General features: G+C 44.3%; 1 protein-coding gene across 3 annotated transcripts in view; it reads right to left on the bottom strand.

Annotated features, from left to right (window-relative positions):
• SGMS1 (sphingomyelin synthase 1) overlaps positions 1-16666 on the bottom strand; it is a 257624-nt gene that overhangs the window by 19847 nt on the left and 221111 nt on the right. For all 3 annotated transcript variants that reach the window (XM_066600773.1, XM_066600774.1, XM_066600772.1), the window contains 2 exons: positions 9508-10327; positions 1640-1757 (listed from right to left, as the gene is read on the bottom strand). In XM_066600773.1, the coding sequence (XP_066456870.1) occupies positions 1640-1757; positions 9508-10133 (744 nt within the window). In that variant the 5' untranslated portion in view covers positions 10134-10327. The remainder of the gene's footprint in view (positions 1-1639; positions 1758-9507; positions 10328-16666) is intronic.

Here is a 16666-nt window from a genome sequence, read left to right as displayed (position 1 = left end):
CGCGGTTTGGCCGCGCGAAATGTCGCGCGGCAAACAAACCGGGGCATGTCCTATTTTTGTGCGGGGCACGCACTCACCCGGCCGCCGGCTCCGGGCTGCGCATGCGCCGGCTGCGCGGCAGCCGGCACGTGAAAGAGCCGGGGCCGCCAGCCGCGGGTGAGTACGCGCTCGTCCCTGCAGGCTCTCGGGTCGGGTCCCGCGGCGAAAATTCTCGCTGCCGGATCCGACCCGCTCGTCTGCAGGCGGCCATAGGGGTATGTTTTTTCTTCTACTCATTTGAAACTATGCTTGGTGCTATACAAAGTGTATCTATAGTGCGGGTGACTGGAGAGGTTTATTCTATCCCATTACCGCCATCTCATGCTGCGTTTAGATGGAGCGGTTATCGTTTAGAATATCATTCAAACAAGCGAAACCAAATGAGGATCGTTCAGTTTAATCACAAGCCGGATCAGAATCAGGGGATTCTCGTTAGTCATCCAGCTTCAGACGCCTTTGGCTCCTCGTTAATACGCGTCTCGTCAGGCGTTTCACGTAGGAACGTGTAACACTGAACAAGAAGTGAATGAGATTGCCAATGATGATTTACCTGTTGAAACAGGCTGCCAGAGCGCTAACGAGCTGGGGCAAATTAGAATCATAAGGTTCTGGTTAGGCGTAAAAGGCGCATTAGGCGGTGTTCACATGGGGCGGAAAAGCCGCAGCATTTACAGTAGATACAAAGTGCAGGAGATTTTTAATATCTCATCCCACACACTGCGGAAAAAATTCTGTATGAAACCTGCGCGGAAATTGGGGTGTGGGGCAGATGACTCTGCATCATGTCAATTATAGCACCGGGTACTCAGTGGATTTTGGCCAATAGACTTCAATGAAGAGGCAGAAATACACACCAAATCTGCAGCGGTAGTGGGGAGGGGATCTGGTGGCGATTGGAAAATAAGCAGAAAATCAGCAACACATCTGCTAAACTAGCCGCGGATCTGAAAAGCAGATTATCTGTACAAAATCTGCAGCCAATCTGCCCCATGTGAACATAGCCTTAAAGGTCTGTTATATGGGACAAACATTGGTTTAATGATCACATTTTTGAATCACTGTTCCCAATCATCGGCCGGCGTAAAGAATGTGCCCCTGACAATAAAGGTGAACTGGTTAGTATGAACCATTGCCTGCGCCGACCGCGGTACGATAACTGCAGCATGTAAGTTTTGCTATATAGTCGCATGGCTCTTGCTGCGGGCAGTTTGGCCACGTAGAGCCCTGGTGATCCAGTAACGGCTATGCTTGCCCGCAAGCTGCAATCGTTTGCCGAAGGGGTCTTATAAAATGATGAGAGACTTCAGTCTTAATGAACAGCAACGACTCGGCCCGCCCGCAGGCTACTTACCTCCTACTCCTACAATTAAACCACGGGATCATCTACAGTTTCGATTTTCGAAACCTGCCAAGGGCAGTCTTGTCTGTCGAACGGTTAAAGCTACATCCAGTGTATCATCAAGGGGAAGATTTGCTTCCGCATGCTAGATAACAAGGCTTGGTTTGTGCAGAACAAGGAAAAGTAGCCTTCTCATGCCAAAGTACACATGTAATGACTATAAACCGGGGAGGAGAGATTTATGGGAAAGATAACACTTACCTTTGGAGAACAGTTAAAATGCATTCCAGGAACTGGCAGTGTAGTAATATACATGGTTATGCAGCGGTACAAGTACAGCGTCCCGACTATACAAAAAAAACGGCGGCCAATAATGGACCTGTACAATGAAAGGGACAGTGATTAGAGCCACGTTAAGAACAATAAATAGCATTAAAAGGTTTCTAAGGCGGCTCTCACACCGGTGTTAGGGTCAGTTCAGGGTTTCTGTGTCTCTGCTCTGGAAATCCCGAACTGACCCTAACGCCGGTCTGAGAGCCGCCTAACACACGAGACATAACATTAAATTGGCTAAAGCTTCTGTCCCACTAGTGGTCAGTCTCACTAGGACATCTTCCTGTTCAACATTGGTCTTCTGAGTCAACTAGACTTTAGAAATCCATCAACCTGGTTTCCTTCACTTTATCCTTAAAGGCGTTGTCTGAATATATGTATATATATATATATATATATATATATATATATATATCTGATCTGTCACTTGACCGCGTGCAGCTTGTAATCCTCTGTGACTGGTTCACCTAGTGTAATTACCCAAATACTTTGCAGCAGTTTATCTGTATATTGCCTCCTTAATGTAATCATGTGTCAGTAAACGAGGCTTGTTGACAACTATGTCTCCTCTTATGAAAGGTCAATTAGCAGATACGGCAATGTCATCTCAACAGAAAAATCTAACGCATTACTATGAGGCCGTTCTACTCGTATTTTCAAGCTCGTCACATAAGCGCTCTCTAGGGGTGCATTCACACAGCGAGCGCAATATCAATCCGATAAAAATCGGACCAATACGTGTTTACAAACTGCGATTCTGGACGAGAGCGCCGCGCATTTTTGATGCAGATTTTCTGCACCAATTTCCCCTAAGCCTGGGTTCACACGGGGCAGATTTGCCGCGGAAATTTGTCGCGGCAAATCCGCCCGCGGCCGCTAAGCTTGGGATTAGCCAGCCATGTGGACGAGATTTCTGCGGTTTCAGAATATGCAGCATGTCCATTCTTTTTTTCATTCCGCTGCGGCCGCGCTCTCCTCTATGGGAGCGCCGGCCGCAGCGAAAGAGCAGGCGGCCGGGCCGCTTCAAAGCCGCCGCGGCTTAAACCGCGGCGGTTCTCCCAGCGGAAATCTCGCGATTTTTGCTGCGGCCAAACCGCGAGATTTCCGGCGGGATTCTGTGCCGTGTGAACCCAGCCTAAGGGGATGGTCACACAGTGGAATTTTTCCCACGAATTCCACCCCAAAAAGCTGTGTCTTTGAATTCTGTCCTGTCAAAATTCAGATGCAGAATTACAAAGTGGGAACTAAAGAGTCAGGTCCCTTTTTAAATTCCCATATCACAATTCCACACACGGGTTTTGCCCATCGACAAGGCAAATTCTGTGGGCATATCTGCGTTGAAAACTATATATAAAAAAAAAAAAAAAAGCGGACCGACGCTTTACTTGTAGGCCGAATTCACGTGGAATATTCTGCGGTGAATCCCACCGTGTGAACCTACCCCGCGGCAGATCTTACAATTCCATTCAAATTGAAGAGGTACAATCTGCTGCACATCTGCCAGCAAGTCTGCAGCAAATCAGCGACATGTGAACATACCCGTAGGCCTCATGTTCACGGGCATAATTGAATTGTGGAATCCGTACAGATCATCCACAGTTCAATATGCCCACAGACCATCATTGGGCATCCGCATGTATTTAAATACCTGCGGATGTAATTTCCTGCAACAAGGCCCATCTCTGTACGGATCCCGCAGGGATGGTTTCCATAGAAGTCAATGGAAGCCTTCCTATCTGCAGCAGAGACGCAGCTGACCCTGCGTTTATACTACGGTTCTGCGGGAAAGCAGGAGATTTGGAAAACAAAACAAAACAAAAACTGTGCATGCGCGCGGTACGCCGGCTGGTGCGCCTCCGCAGTACAGAATAAAGAAGTTCCGCCTGTGGCGGAGGAGACCCGCACCGCGTCCGGACAGGTGAGATAACGTACTTTTAGGCCTCATGCCTGCAGGCACTGGGGGAATCTGCTGCGGGATTCCACACTCAGAATCCGTGCGTGGACATGAGGCCTTAGGGTACGTTCACATGGGGAATTCACTGTGGAATTTTTTTTTCAGCTTTAGCGCCATTAATGGGCAAATTCCATGCAAGAAGTTTGTGTTTCTGCATCAGAATTCCCGGCGTGCATGTTGCCCCCTGACAGGACTAAATCCGTGTGCAGACCGGCCTAAAGATGTGGTTTTTAGGATTGGAATTTGCCATGGAAAACTTTGCAACGAACTCTCCTTGTGAACATACCAAAATCCACACCATTGGGGCAGATCCGCAGCAGAATTAACCCCTTCAATTCAAAGGGTAAAATCTGCTGTTGATCCACATCAAAAACAACGGCAAAATATACACCAAATAGTGCGGATTTTGAAGCATTTTTTTGGGTTGATCCAACCAAAATCCACAACATGAGAATGCACCCTTGGACAGCTTTCAGAAAACTATTCCAGTGTGCTGTGTCTAGAATGGCGCTGCAAGCTCAGTTCTACATAAGCTGCCATCACACTGGCGAGAAAATTGTGGGATTTTTGCGTGAAGAGAGTGAGAAAACGCAGAATTTTGAAGCCAATGCTTTTCAATGTCTTGATTCCCGTCTGCAATGTTGTGAACTGTGTAAATTGCATGTCCACTCTTTCTGCGTTTTGCTATTTTTTCTCACCCATGCTTCCCCATGGAGCCTCCGATTTATCGCGTGGCAACACACCAATTAGCAATTTTCGAACGATGTGTCTTTAATATGAGCAACGTCTGTTGTCATCTATCACGCGAGAAAAACGCAGGCTGCGGCGATGCATTTTTTTTCTTCAGGAAAAAGCATCACTGCTGCTGAAACATCATGGCATAAACAAAAGTTGTGATCCTGCCAGGTCTTCCTCGCGGTGATATCACGCTCACCAGTGTGAAGGAGTCCTTAGCTGAATGAATCGGATACTGCAGCACCTTTCCAGCTGGCTGCATAGTGTAAACAGCAGAGCTAGCTCCGGTCACAATTAAGGACGGCAGTTCGTGAATCCACAATAAATGTGGTCTCTGCGTCGTCTATTTACCGGAACACATTCCAGAACCCAACACCATTTTCCAAATTCCACTCCCTTTGGTCGTTCAGACCGTGCGGGCATTTACACTGAATGATTACACTAAGCAACACAATTTTTGTCACAGATAGGCGGCTTATAGTAACTTTAGTGCGGTGAATTCAAATAGGATATCCATTTTTTCTGCCACGTAAGGTTTTCCAATTATGGGGAATAATGTAATCCAATTGCTGTTATATTGTAATTTTTGGAAATCTGCCTATACAAGTAATCTAGTCGGCTCGCCGTTAACCTGCTTAATAGAAAGAACAAAAGTGGTTGAGCAACTATTTTGCAATCACTGTTACAGACTGTGCGCTGACAGAACACTATAAGGGTAGGTTTATGTAACATATAGGGTATGTTTCCTCGTGGCAGAAACACTGCTGATCATCCACCAGTAAGATGTGATTAATGAACTGTGTTTTTACAGGTCATTGGTCAGACTAAATAAAAGAATCCAAATCATAATACAAAAATACATGTTTAGTATCGCTGCGTCCGTAAAAGTCCATCTATCAAAGGAACACATTTATCCTGCACGGTGAACATCATCCGAAAAAAAAAAAAAATTAAGAACGCCAGAAATGTGCTTTTTTGGTCATTCTGTCTCAAAGAAAAAAAAAATGCAATAGTTATCAAAATGTTGTATGTGTTACAAAATGGTACTAACGCAAACTACAGGACGTCCCACAAGAAATGCGTCCTTGTACAACTATGTGGATGGAAAAAAAAAATTATTGCACGCAGAAGATTGCAGGAGAAAGTAAAAAAAATAAATAAAAGTAGTACAGCAAAAAAAAACCCCAAAAAACCATAAGTTTGGTATCATAGTAATCGTTCGTACTGGCCCTTGGAATAAAGTCATGTAATTTTTGTTGCATTTTGTTTGGCGTAGAAGCACCAAAACATGGTGGAATTCCTTTTTTTTTTTTTTCAATTTAGAACTTTTTAAAAGTTTTTTAGTACATAATATGGTACATTAAATAGTACCATTTAAAAATACAACTCATACCGCAAAAAACAAGCCCTCATACAGCGACGTCGATGGATAAAGGAGTTACAATTTTGTAAACCGAAAAAACAAAAAAAAAGGGTTGGTCACTAAGGGGTTAAATAACTTGAACATGGGACGTGCTGCTAATATTCAGTTTTACCAGTGTAATCGGCAGGTTTTAATTTTACAGAAACATCAATTACTTTGTAACAAATTTTTTTTAAATTTGTTGCCCAGTGTCATCGTTCAGATTCCGTCGAGAAACTGCAGGATAATCGTTCGTGTAAAAGTGCCTCAAATTCGTAGATTGTGTTGGATAAGTAGCGTAATTCTTTGTAAGATGGGAAGGTAAGGATGTGGCGATGCCAATTACATGTTTTTTTTTTGCTTTTTAATGTTTTTCAATATTATTGTGTAAGGGGAGATTAAAAAAATAAAAAGTTCTGTAAACCCACTCAAGAGGACGTGGTCAATAATGACCGCGGCATCTGTGGTGTTAAACGGTGTAGAAGAAGGATTAGATCAGGAAGTGCTCATCTTTTCATCTCTTTTCTGTGTGACCGAGTTATACTCAGGGAGTGATAAGCTGAACAAAGGTCTATGTCACTGCTCCCCTTGGACAGGAGGTCAGGAAGGTGAATCACAGGTAACTGATGCCTGCTCCCCCTCCCACCGCTGCACACAGACTGAAGTGACACTTGTAAATTCAGTATTCCTGCTCTCACTTTAAACAGCTGTAGCTCCAGCTCTAACGCACCTACAGATGCACTGTAGGTGTCATTTTAAAGGTAAAATTCTTTTTGTGAAAAGCAAGACCAAAAAGCCATGTTAGAACTGGACTTACAACCGTTTCAAGTAGAAAGATATCCGATTAGTTGTTCCCTGAGAGACAAGCCACGATCATGTGTGTGGAACAAGCTTCACTCGCTAAATACACAAACATTCGGCTGAGCAAAACTTTGTGTACCGGAGAGCCGGGGGAAACAACATCAGAAGACAACAGTTTGTCCAAGTTATTGAAGGTGTATGGGCACCTTAAGAAGTGAAGCCAGACAATGGGGCCTATTTAGGAACCCCTGGTCACCAGAATTATGAAATCCACATTACTCAGTTTTGGTGCATATGACAATACAGCGACTTTTGGAGTTTGCACTCAGCACCCCACCGCTTGTTTAAAAAGTGAATGGGGCCTAGCTTTAGAAGGCATGGCCGAGAGCACCCATCACTTTTGGTACAGTCTATGCTAGAAACTGGCGTACAAAATAATGACTCTGCCTCCTAGCTTTAATAGGTTTGTCATTTGGCGCATGGAGGTGCTGCATCTCTTAATACGTATGTCTCTGGTAGATGGGTGCAGAATTTACTGAGGGTGCTTTTACATGGGACGGTCCGTCGAGCCACAGATGTGTTGGAGAGACGGCCCAGCCGATACAAGAAAATATTACGGAACCTAAATGTCGCAATAATTTACCTTTTCAACAAGTCGCCGCAGCGACACCTCTTCCTCTGCTTTTACACGGAACGGTACGTCATTCAGTTTTGTGCATGCAGAAACAGAATGGTGAAGGAGAAGCGAACAAGTCCTCATCGTGGTTCAGTCTATCCACGCATTTACACTGAACGATAACACTGGGCAACAAATCAAAAAAATATTTTTGCAACAGAAAGTAATTGATGTTTCTGTAAAACTAAAACCTGCTGATTCCACTGGTAAAACTGAATAGCAGCAGCACGTCTCATGTTCAAGTTATTTAACCCCTTAGGGACCAAGCTTTTTTTTTTGTTTTAAAAAAATCGTTAACTCCTTTATTTATCCATCAACGTCGCTGTATGAGGGCTTGTTTTTTGCAGGACAAGTTGTAGTTTTCAATGGTGCCATTTAATGTACTGAAAAACTTTAAAAAAGTTTTAAATGGAGTAAAATGAAAAAAAAAAAAAAAGGGAATTCCACCATTTCTTGTGCGTCTTGTTTCTACGGGCCACATACTGCAACAAAAATGACATAACTTTAATCTATGGGTCAGTACGAATACTATGAAACCAAACTTTAGTTTTTTTTCTGTACTACTTTTATTTTTTTCCAAAGACATTTAATTTTTAAAAAATGTTCTGCCGCCATATTCTGTGTGCAACAACATTGTTATTTTGCCGTCCACGTAGCTGTGCGAGGGCCTATTTCTTGTGGGACGTCCTGTAGTTTGTATTAGTACCATTTTGGAATACATATGACTTTTTGATCACTGTTTATTGATTTTTTTCTTGGAGACAGAATGACCAAATAAGCGCATTTCTGGCGGTCCCAATTTTTTTTTTTCGAATGACGTTTACCAAATCGGGGTAATTAATGTATTACTTTGATGGATCGGACTTTTACAGACGCAGAGATACCAAACATGTATTTAGTCTAATCAATAACCTGTAAAACCCAGTTCATTAATCACAGCTTACTGGTGGATGATCCGCAGTGTTTACACCACATGGAAACATACCCTATATGTTACATAAACTCGGCACACACTGTGTAAGGCCCCCTGTTCATGCACGAGGCGGAATACCGCTAGCGATATTTCGCCCCCGGAGAGCACGGGAGAGCTGTCAGTTCTCTGCGGTGAGCCTGACCGCTAGACTCACCGAGGAGAATCGCGACAAATCGCAGCATGTCACGATATGATTCTCCGCTTGTAGACGCTGCACTTTCCATAGCAATGCTGTGGAAAGTGTGCACTGCTTTACTCGCGGCTAGATTATCGCGAGTAACGCAATGCAATATCGCCCATGGACAGGAGGCCTAACAGTGTTTGCGAAGTAGTTGCGCAATCAGTTTATTTTTTTATTAAGCAAGCTTAATGGTGAACCTACTGAATTAATTGTATGGGCATATTTCAAAAAAACACAATATAACAGCAATTGGATTACATTATTCCTCATAACTGGAAAACCTTACGTGGCAGAAAAAAAACCGGATATCATATTTGAATTCAGCGCACTAAAGTTACTATGAGCCGCCTATTTGCTTATCCGCTACAAAACTTGTGTTGCATAGTGTAATCTTCAGATTCTCGCAGGATTACAAACAATTTTGAATTGCGGAATCTGCATTAGACTTCACACGGACGATCCGCTGCATTCCGCACAAATTTAAACCAATCAAGTCTCCTCATGTTCGCTCAAACTGTGAATTTCCGTGAGCATGCTTTATTTTTCGCGGATTCCATGCAGACGACCTGTGGCCCTTCCGTAATTGAGAGGTCGATGATTCTGCGTCATCGCTAAGCAGTGACGCGGAGCCTCGACCTCAGAAAAAGCAGGCATTTAAAAAAAAAAAATATATATATAAATAAATAGACCTGTACTGCGCATGTCCTACAGAGAGCCGTGCGGACAACCTGCAGTAAAGCTAATTCACGGACGTGGGCCGGGGACAGGGTCGGCTTCCGCTGTGGGCTTCCACATGCGTAATCCGACCCGTTGGTGTGCAGCCGGCCTTAGACCAGCGTGCGTAAAGCCAGTCCAAGTAAATAAGCCTAACGTGTTTATTTTCTAGTGCACGTAGTTATCACAAGATCCTCTGCAAGCTATTAAAACGGAACGAGTGTGAAACCTGCTAGTCGAGGAAACACAAGATAAAGACGGATATGTAGTCATTGCCCTGCGGAGGAATATGTGGATCTGACTTGTAATAAATACAAGAAACTATCCTTGCAAAAGTTTTGTTCATGACTTTTTACTTACTTGTACTTTAGAAATAACCATTGGAGCGTCCATAGTGCCACAAGAATCAATCCATTAATTTCACAAATGGAAAAGGCCCACGCAACCCGGTCAAAATGGTCAAAAAACACATCCGGGAGCGGACCTTCCTCGGTCTTATCAGGCACACGTTCATGGACAATAGAGATCATCACCGTGGTGAAGATAAAACAGCAAAGTGCGTAGAGGAAGGCTATTAAGGTTTTATTCCACTCGTTGGGAAACGCCTGGGAACGATCCACCTCGGGCATGGGAATCTTTATCATCTCTTTCCGAACTCCGTTTGGCATCCCGTTTTTCTTGGCTTTGCTGGTGAAACTATGATTGTTGGAATTGATATCATCTTTGATGTAAATATGTCCGTTCGCGTGTCCGTTCTTATGCTCCTCTATGTGGTTCTCGATTTTCAGGGTCTCTATCATCTCCAGCAACTGCCGTCCATTATCGGATGACACGCGTGACAGCGGCGGCTTTTTAAAATCCCCTTGTGTTAACCTGAGCAATCCTTGGCCATTGAGAGATTTAAAGGTCTCGGAGTATTCTTGTAGACCTCTCTTTGTCAACCAGTCAGCGACCTCCTTGGGTGACCAGTACATTATTTCCTTCATTTTCCAATGGCGGCTGCGTTTGTATATTCTACACAATCCGATTATAATTGTAGAAAACCAGCAAAAGTCCTTTTCGTAACTTTCTCATCCTGTCTCAGATGTAGCTCTATAGAACGGAGGATCCGGTATACGTAGGGGAGTACTTTACATGACGGACCACGTGTGGAGACATAGAAGGACGAAGAGACGGTCAGCTGCAAAAAAAGAAGAGAAAAACAATCAGACGCATGACTTAAGGACGGATATCATTTTACGCGAGAATCTCACTTGTGTGTCCGTGCGGACGGGTTGGCAATGCCCTCACCAGCTCGTTGGCGATCATGCAGCCTGTATAGACTGCACGATTCTCACCGACATGAAACAATATTCTGAATCGTGGAGCACTGAATAGGTGAATTAATTTGATTAATTGCCCAGCCCTAAAAAAAGAACGTAAATGTACGTCCTATGGATGGCACGGGCTCAGAAGCTGTGCCCGTGCCATCTGCTGCAGCAGTTGCTGGCTGTGACTGACAGCAGGGTTCCCCATTGCAACAGCAGGGATTGGTGAGAACACCGATCCTCGCTGTTAAACCCTTACATACTGTGATCAATATTGATTGCAGCATGTAAAGGGTTCACAAAGGATGGGCGATCACGAAGGGAGGGTGCTTGATGTCATTGCAGAGAGCTGTCAGGCTGCGAAGACAACCTGAGAATTGCATCTGAGTCTGCCATGGCCTACGATCGCTAACAGCAGCAATAATACATTTGCATTACAGAATTCTGACACAGAATCACCTAAAAATAGGACATTCAGCGATTTTTCAATCTCAGAACACTGGTCCAAGCGGGAAACAAATTAAAACCAATGTGTTCTTTTCATGCGTGATAACTGATCATATCGCAATCTGTCAGATATCGCGCGTGAAACTCCGTTACATTAATTTTGTGCTGGCAAACTACAGACAGGCTTTGTATGCACTCAAAGATATACATATGTGCAAAAAAAATATGTTACCGATATATCGCAAGATACACCAAATAGACAGCATAACCATTATTTACGAGCCGCAGAAAATGACACGACCTTTCCCATTAGAATGGCATTCTTACATGTAATTAACCCGGGAAAAAAAAAAGAAAAGAAGAATCTAATCTTTCTCCATTTATAGTTGTGGAAAGCGGGTGGAGGCTTTGTATCCGGAAAGGAGACACATGGGAAAGGTTATTTTCCTTTCCGAAAACATTTGTAACACATTTGTAGCCATGAACTACGGAACAGAAGACGGCAAGAAGTTTTTATTATTTTCCAGAATTGACAGCCAAATGTTACAGTGTCAGTATAAACGGAGTGTGTCATATATAGTATATAGGAAACCACACAGGAGATGCCGCCTTCCTGCCACTTCCTATGCCGGGCCAGATAAGACCATCTCCCTTATGGTTTACAGCATGAAGCTGGTGACTCCTTATACGACATGCTACATTATTACGGACACAATAACATTTAACAGTCAATTCTGGAAAAACAACAAAACCAACAACCTGCCGTTTTGTGTTCCATCTGAACGAGCCAACGTTGTATCTTCCTGTAGAACTCGAACATCGTTCACTCACTCACAGACATATTGGCATGTCTAGACGGACCCTTAGGCCTAATGTCCATGGGCGGATTTGATTTGCGGAATCCACAATTCAAAGTGCCCATGGGGAAGCATTGCCATCCGCAACAGATTTGATTTGCGGACCGTTTGGTGCAGAAAACCAATTGCAGCTTCATTTCAGTGCAGATTCCGTGTGGACGGGCTCGATAGAAGTCAATGGGTGCGGCCGATCCGCAGTGAATCTGGAAATACAATTGCAGATGAACTGCGGATTTGAGGATTAAAAAGCAATTAAGGAGATTGGGTTGCGGATTTTTTTCAGCGCAGATGATCCGCAGTGCATCTGCACGGAAATACCATTGCATTCATGATCTCCTGCAAACAATTAAAAATAGTTTCCGCAGGCCATCCGCCGCCGAAATCCGCATGCGAAATCTCACCCACCTATGGGCATGAGCACTCGGCAGCCTCTAGTGAGCGCAGAGCCATTAAAGTGGCATTACCTGACCAGCGGTGCGGCGCTCACTAGAGGCTGCCGAGTGCCCGATGAAAGAAGCGCTGGCAGCACAAAGACTTCGGAGGGGAGCGTGGGGTCTACTGCAAACAGCTGATTTTGAGCCAAAATCCGCACGGATGCTGTGAATTTTGACTGTCTTGGATGCAGAATTTTCAGCAGCATTTTCACTACATGAAGATGTACCCCCGACAGCTTTTTTTGGACAAAACATTGCAGTCAAATGTTAAGGTCAATAGCAAATTATCAAGTGTGTAAATCTACATAATTTTAGTTTTTTAGAGTATTTTCTCCCCAAAATATAGCATGCTCTGTTTTTTTTCTGACATTCCTCCCATTGGCTTCTCCATAGCACTTGAAATAATGGCAGAAAAAAAAATTATCTTTCAAAAGGTTACAAAATAAATAAAAAAATACTATAAAAAGTGATAATAAAAATGCTTGAGACACACAGCTTAATTTTTTTCCAAACATGTATTTAAAACCATTGAAAAAAATGTGTAAAGGGCCCCCTACTGGATTGTGTGGCCTATAGTAGAGTCAGGAGAGAACGCGCATTTACACAAGGCTGAAGACCGCCAAATGCTGCAATTAGATGGCAGTGAAAATTCACATTTTTTACTTCTGCATTTTGTGGAATAAAAGAATTCATTCAAACCATCAAAAGTGTCTAAAAGCCCTCAGGAACCGATAAATCTCTCTGCAGAAGTGTAGCGGCTGGTAATAGCTGGAGATGGGTTTTAAATGCGTCTCTGCGGCACCAGTGACTGTCGCCGGATGAACGCGAAATCCTTCACCATGTCAAGCGGCTGCCTTCAGGACATCCTTATTTAATACACGGCTAATGACATTAAGACGTCACACGGGTGAGGCCATCAATCACCGGACGGATATCCGTAAGCAGCCGGCTGAAGAATGATGCCTACTAGTCTGCTTTCACCAACTTTTGGCGGAGACATCACGGTTTCCGAACAGGAACGGATGCGATCAGAGGTGTTAATATCAATTAGACATACGTAACGACAAGCAAACACTATCAAAAAGATAATATATACACAAAGCAGGACACACAAGATATAGTGCGACCATAGATGTACCTATGACAACCTCACCTGCATTTTTGTGCCCGCTTTACGGATAAGTACCCCAATCCGACTGCAGGTCTCCTGACCAGAACTCCCAGCATCAGAGGTCCCTGCGATGCTGACAGTTTGGGTCAGTTGACCAGCGTTAGGGCTGAGGTACGTGTCCGTAATGTAGGCACAAAAATACACTTTAATACGCTTGTGTCAAGCAGGCCAAGGCTAATTTCACACGGGCGAGTGCATTATGTGCGATTTCCTCGCGGGTGGCGAGGCGTTTTTGCGTCAGGGAGGTAGTGATCCTCCGCCACAGCTGGGGATCGCATAGTGTTTCCAAAGGGAAACCTCGCATCGCACTCACGTGCTAAAAAATGTTTAGAGGGTTGCCATCTTCGGTGCGGCTACACTGTCAGTTGATGGTGACAGATGGTGCCCCAACTTCCTTCCTACTGCTAGGTCTCCGCACTGGATATAGGTGGAAGTGGTCGTCAGTCCTTTCCTCTCGTTAGCATAAGAAGCCAACGGCCTATTTAGACACACACATCTCGCATTAATCTGTGTTGGTCTGATTCAGATCCTTTGTGCGGCGGCTCCTGATCTCACTGCCATGGTTTTAATAAATGTCACCTCCGTCGCCAGCTATCTGAGATGAGTTCATCTGCTCTACTGAAAGAAACAGCCGCGTCCTTTTATCAATTAGTTCATTACACGGAAGTGAAACAGAAGCGCTAACAAGCTTTATAATCGCTCCAAACAAACGAGGACTGGTTGGATCAGTGTTTTGCTGACACTCATTTAGTCATGTAAAATATGCCACAGAACATTACACATTAACAATGGCACAGCAGCCGCGTGAGCCAAGTGCCACCCATGCCAAGTACAGCGCAACCACCTCAAGGGTTCTTCAGTGCGGCACTGAACTCTTTACACCATTTCCTGCAAAACCGAACCACAAGTATGAGAACGGCTTCTCCTCCTCCTCCTCCTCGGCCGGGTGCAACCACCACAAGTAGAACATGGGATACATAGTAAACAGCAAAACTGGGGAAAAGTAACAAAACACACAAAACTTGCTGAGAGCAACTCAAATGTTTCTATGAAAGTATCATTAAAAAAGAAACAAAAAGCAAAAAAAAAAATCCAACAAGAAAAGCCAGCAAAAGCAAAACAACAAAAAGGAGCAGCCGAATGTATCTGGACGGCTCGCCGTTGGATATGAACGGTACAGATGTATTTTCCCCCTCACACCGTCACTAGGCAACGACACGGCATCCGGATTGTCAATTGCGGGAGGGCTGCGGGTCAGACGGATTCCATCGACCTCAATGGAAGCCGTCCGTGCGGAATCCTCATGATAATAGAGCATGCTGAGATTTTTCCTCCGCTTGTGGAAATCGGATTTCCATTCCGCAAGTGTGTAGAAAAAAGCATTTTTACAATGCATGCACCTAATGGTATTTGGTGCGGATGCCGACCGTGGATTCCGCAACGCAAATCTGTTCGGTTAGCACCGGCCAAAGGCCGGGCTCACATGACCATACGTTACGCTGCGTAGAAATCGCAGCGTTTTACTAGCGGAGGGTACAGTGTATCCCTGCGTATTGTTGTGTTTTTGGCTGTACTTGAACAGCGCATTTTACGCACACGCCATCATGTACCGGCTTCCTGGCATTTTTGAATTCCCATTTCTTAGCAACACGCATAAAAAATTCTGTGCAAACACAATGTAGTCGTGTATGATCAGCGTTCCGAAGGCATCCATACTAAACAATAGGGCTGTATGCGCGGAATATGTAGTAAAATAAAATGTTCTTTTTTTACGTGCGTAATATATGCAATAAAAATATGCAAGTTTGAAAGGAACAATGAAAATCCGTGTCCTTCTATTGAAGCCATTCGCCGCTTATTATGCGTGCGCACATACTACGACCTTATGAGTGGATTTGGCTCGATACGATATCAGTAAGGGTTTCAGATCGGCTTCTGATGAGCCGCAGAAGGTGAACGCATGTCATTGCTGGAAAGGTGTGTACAGCGCTGGGGAAGATGTTGGCGCCATGTAGGCAACAGAAAGAAATGTGCAAATTACATACATTTGGAAAATATTGGGTTTAAATACTGCAGAGGCAGATGGATTTTTCTCCAAACACAGTTTTCTACCGGTACTTCTAGTCCTGCGGGCCTCCTGCACTTGGAATCCGACTCGCTCATTTGAGCCCGGCCTAATAAGTTCAAGCTGTGTTCTTTTTCCTGCTTGATTACACAGTGTTCACGCATCTCCTGGCGTATTTCGTGTGCATTTACGCATCTCCATTGACTTCTGTGGAGACTTTTGGTGCACAAATGTGCAGGAAAGAAGGAGCATGCTGCGTTTTTGTTTTTTTGTTTTAATTTTGGCGAGTCCAAAATGTGCAAAAAAATCTGCGCATGTGAACCGATTCATTGAAATCAACGCGTTCCATTCACTGCATAATGCATGTGCAAACACGCTCATGTGAATCCGGCCTTAAGGAGCGCATGTGGCCGCCAAGACACTGAGCAGGATATCACTTACTTGTCAGGGGTTGCTTGGCTTTTAGCAGAACTGAAAACCAAGCGACTGTTGCGCCGTGTGAACAGGCAGTTGTTCATCTATAAATCACTGCCTGTTTACTATGAATGGAGGCAGGCGGGGGGAGGGTGCGAAATGATCATTGGCCTGCTCCGCCTTCATCCCCAGAACAACTTCTGCTCCTATGTAAAATATGAGAGTGATAGTTGGGCGGTCGTCTCGTGTATAGGTGCCCCTTCCGTACAACACCTTATTGATGACCAGTAGTGGCTACGTACGGTTTCTACACATCAACCTTTACATGATATATTATTGACTAGAAGACACAAATACCAGAATAAGTTGACGGCACGTCAAGAGTTAAAAGCTCGGTTGACTCAACAAGAAACACTTTGCTAATATTTTGCTACATTTCCCAGAAACAATTAGAAGACAAAACATTTATTGGCGGCTTTAGAAGAAAAGTCAGTCTGGTAAATAATCCAACGAGACAAAACCGCCATCAGGTCGCACACAAGTGCCGTTCTGTTCCATCTACTTCCCAAAACCGGACAAGCTTTAATTTATACCCTTCCCTTTTGGGTCCAATGGCAGCTTCAGGGCGACTATAATAACCGAATGTGACAGTAGGTGTGTGACCGGGGGCTCCGATAGTCACGCATCACTCAGGAGCAAGGCCTTAAAGAATGTAACATTTGTAAGGTTTTGACAGAAGACTCGAGGACGCATCACGGCGCCTTTCCTTTTAGAGTGCTTTCAGTCATTTTTGGGGGAAAACCGCTGTAGTTTCTGTGGCAATT

Source organism: Eleutherodactylus coqui, chromosome 4 (assembly GCF_035609145.1).
Source record: "Eleutherodactylus coqui strain aEleCoq1 chromosome 4, aEleCoq1.hap1, whole genome shotgun sequence".
NCBI lineage: Eukaryota > Metazoa > Chordata > Amphibia > Anura > Eleutherodactylidae > Eleutherodactylus > Eleutherodactylus coqui.
This window is presented reverse-complemented; position numbering and strand designations above follow the sequence as displayed.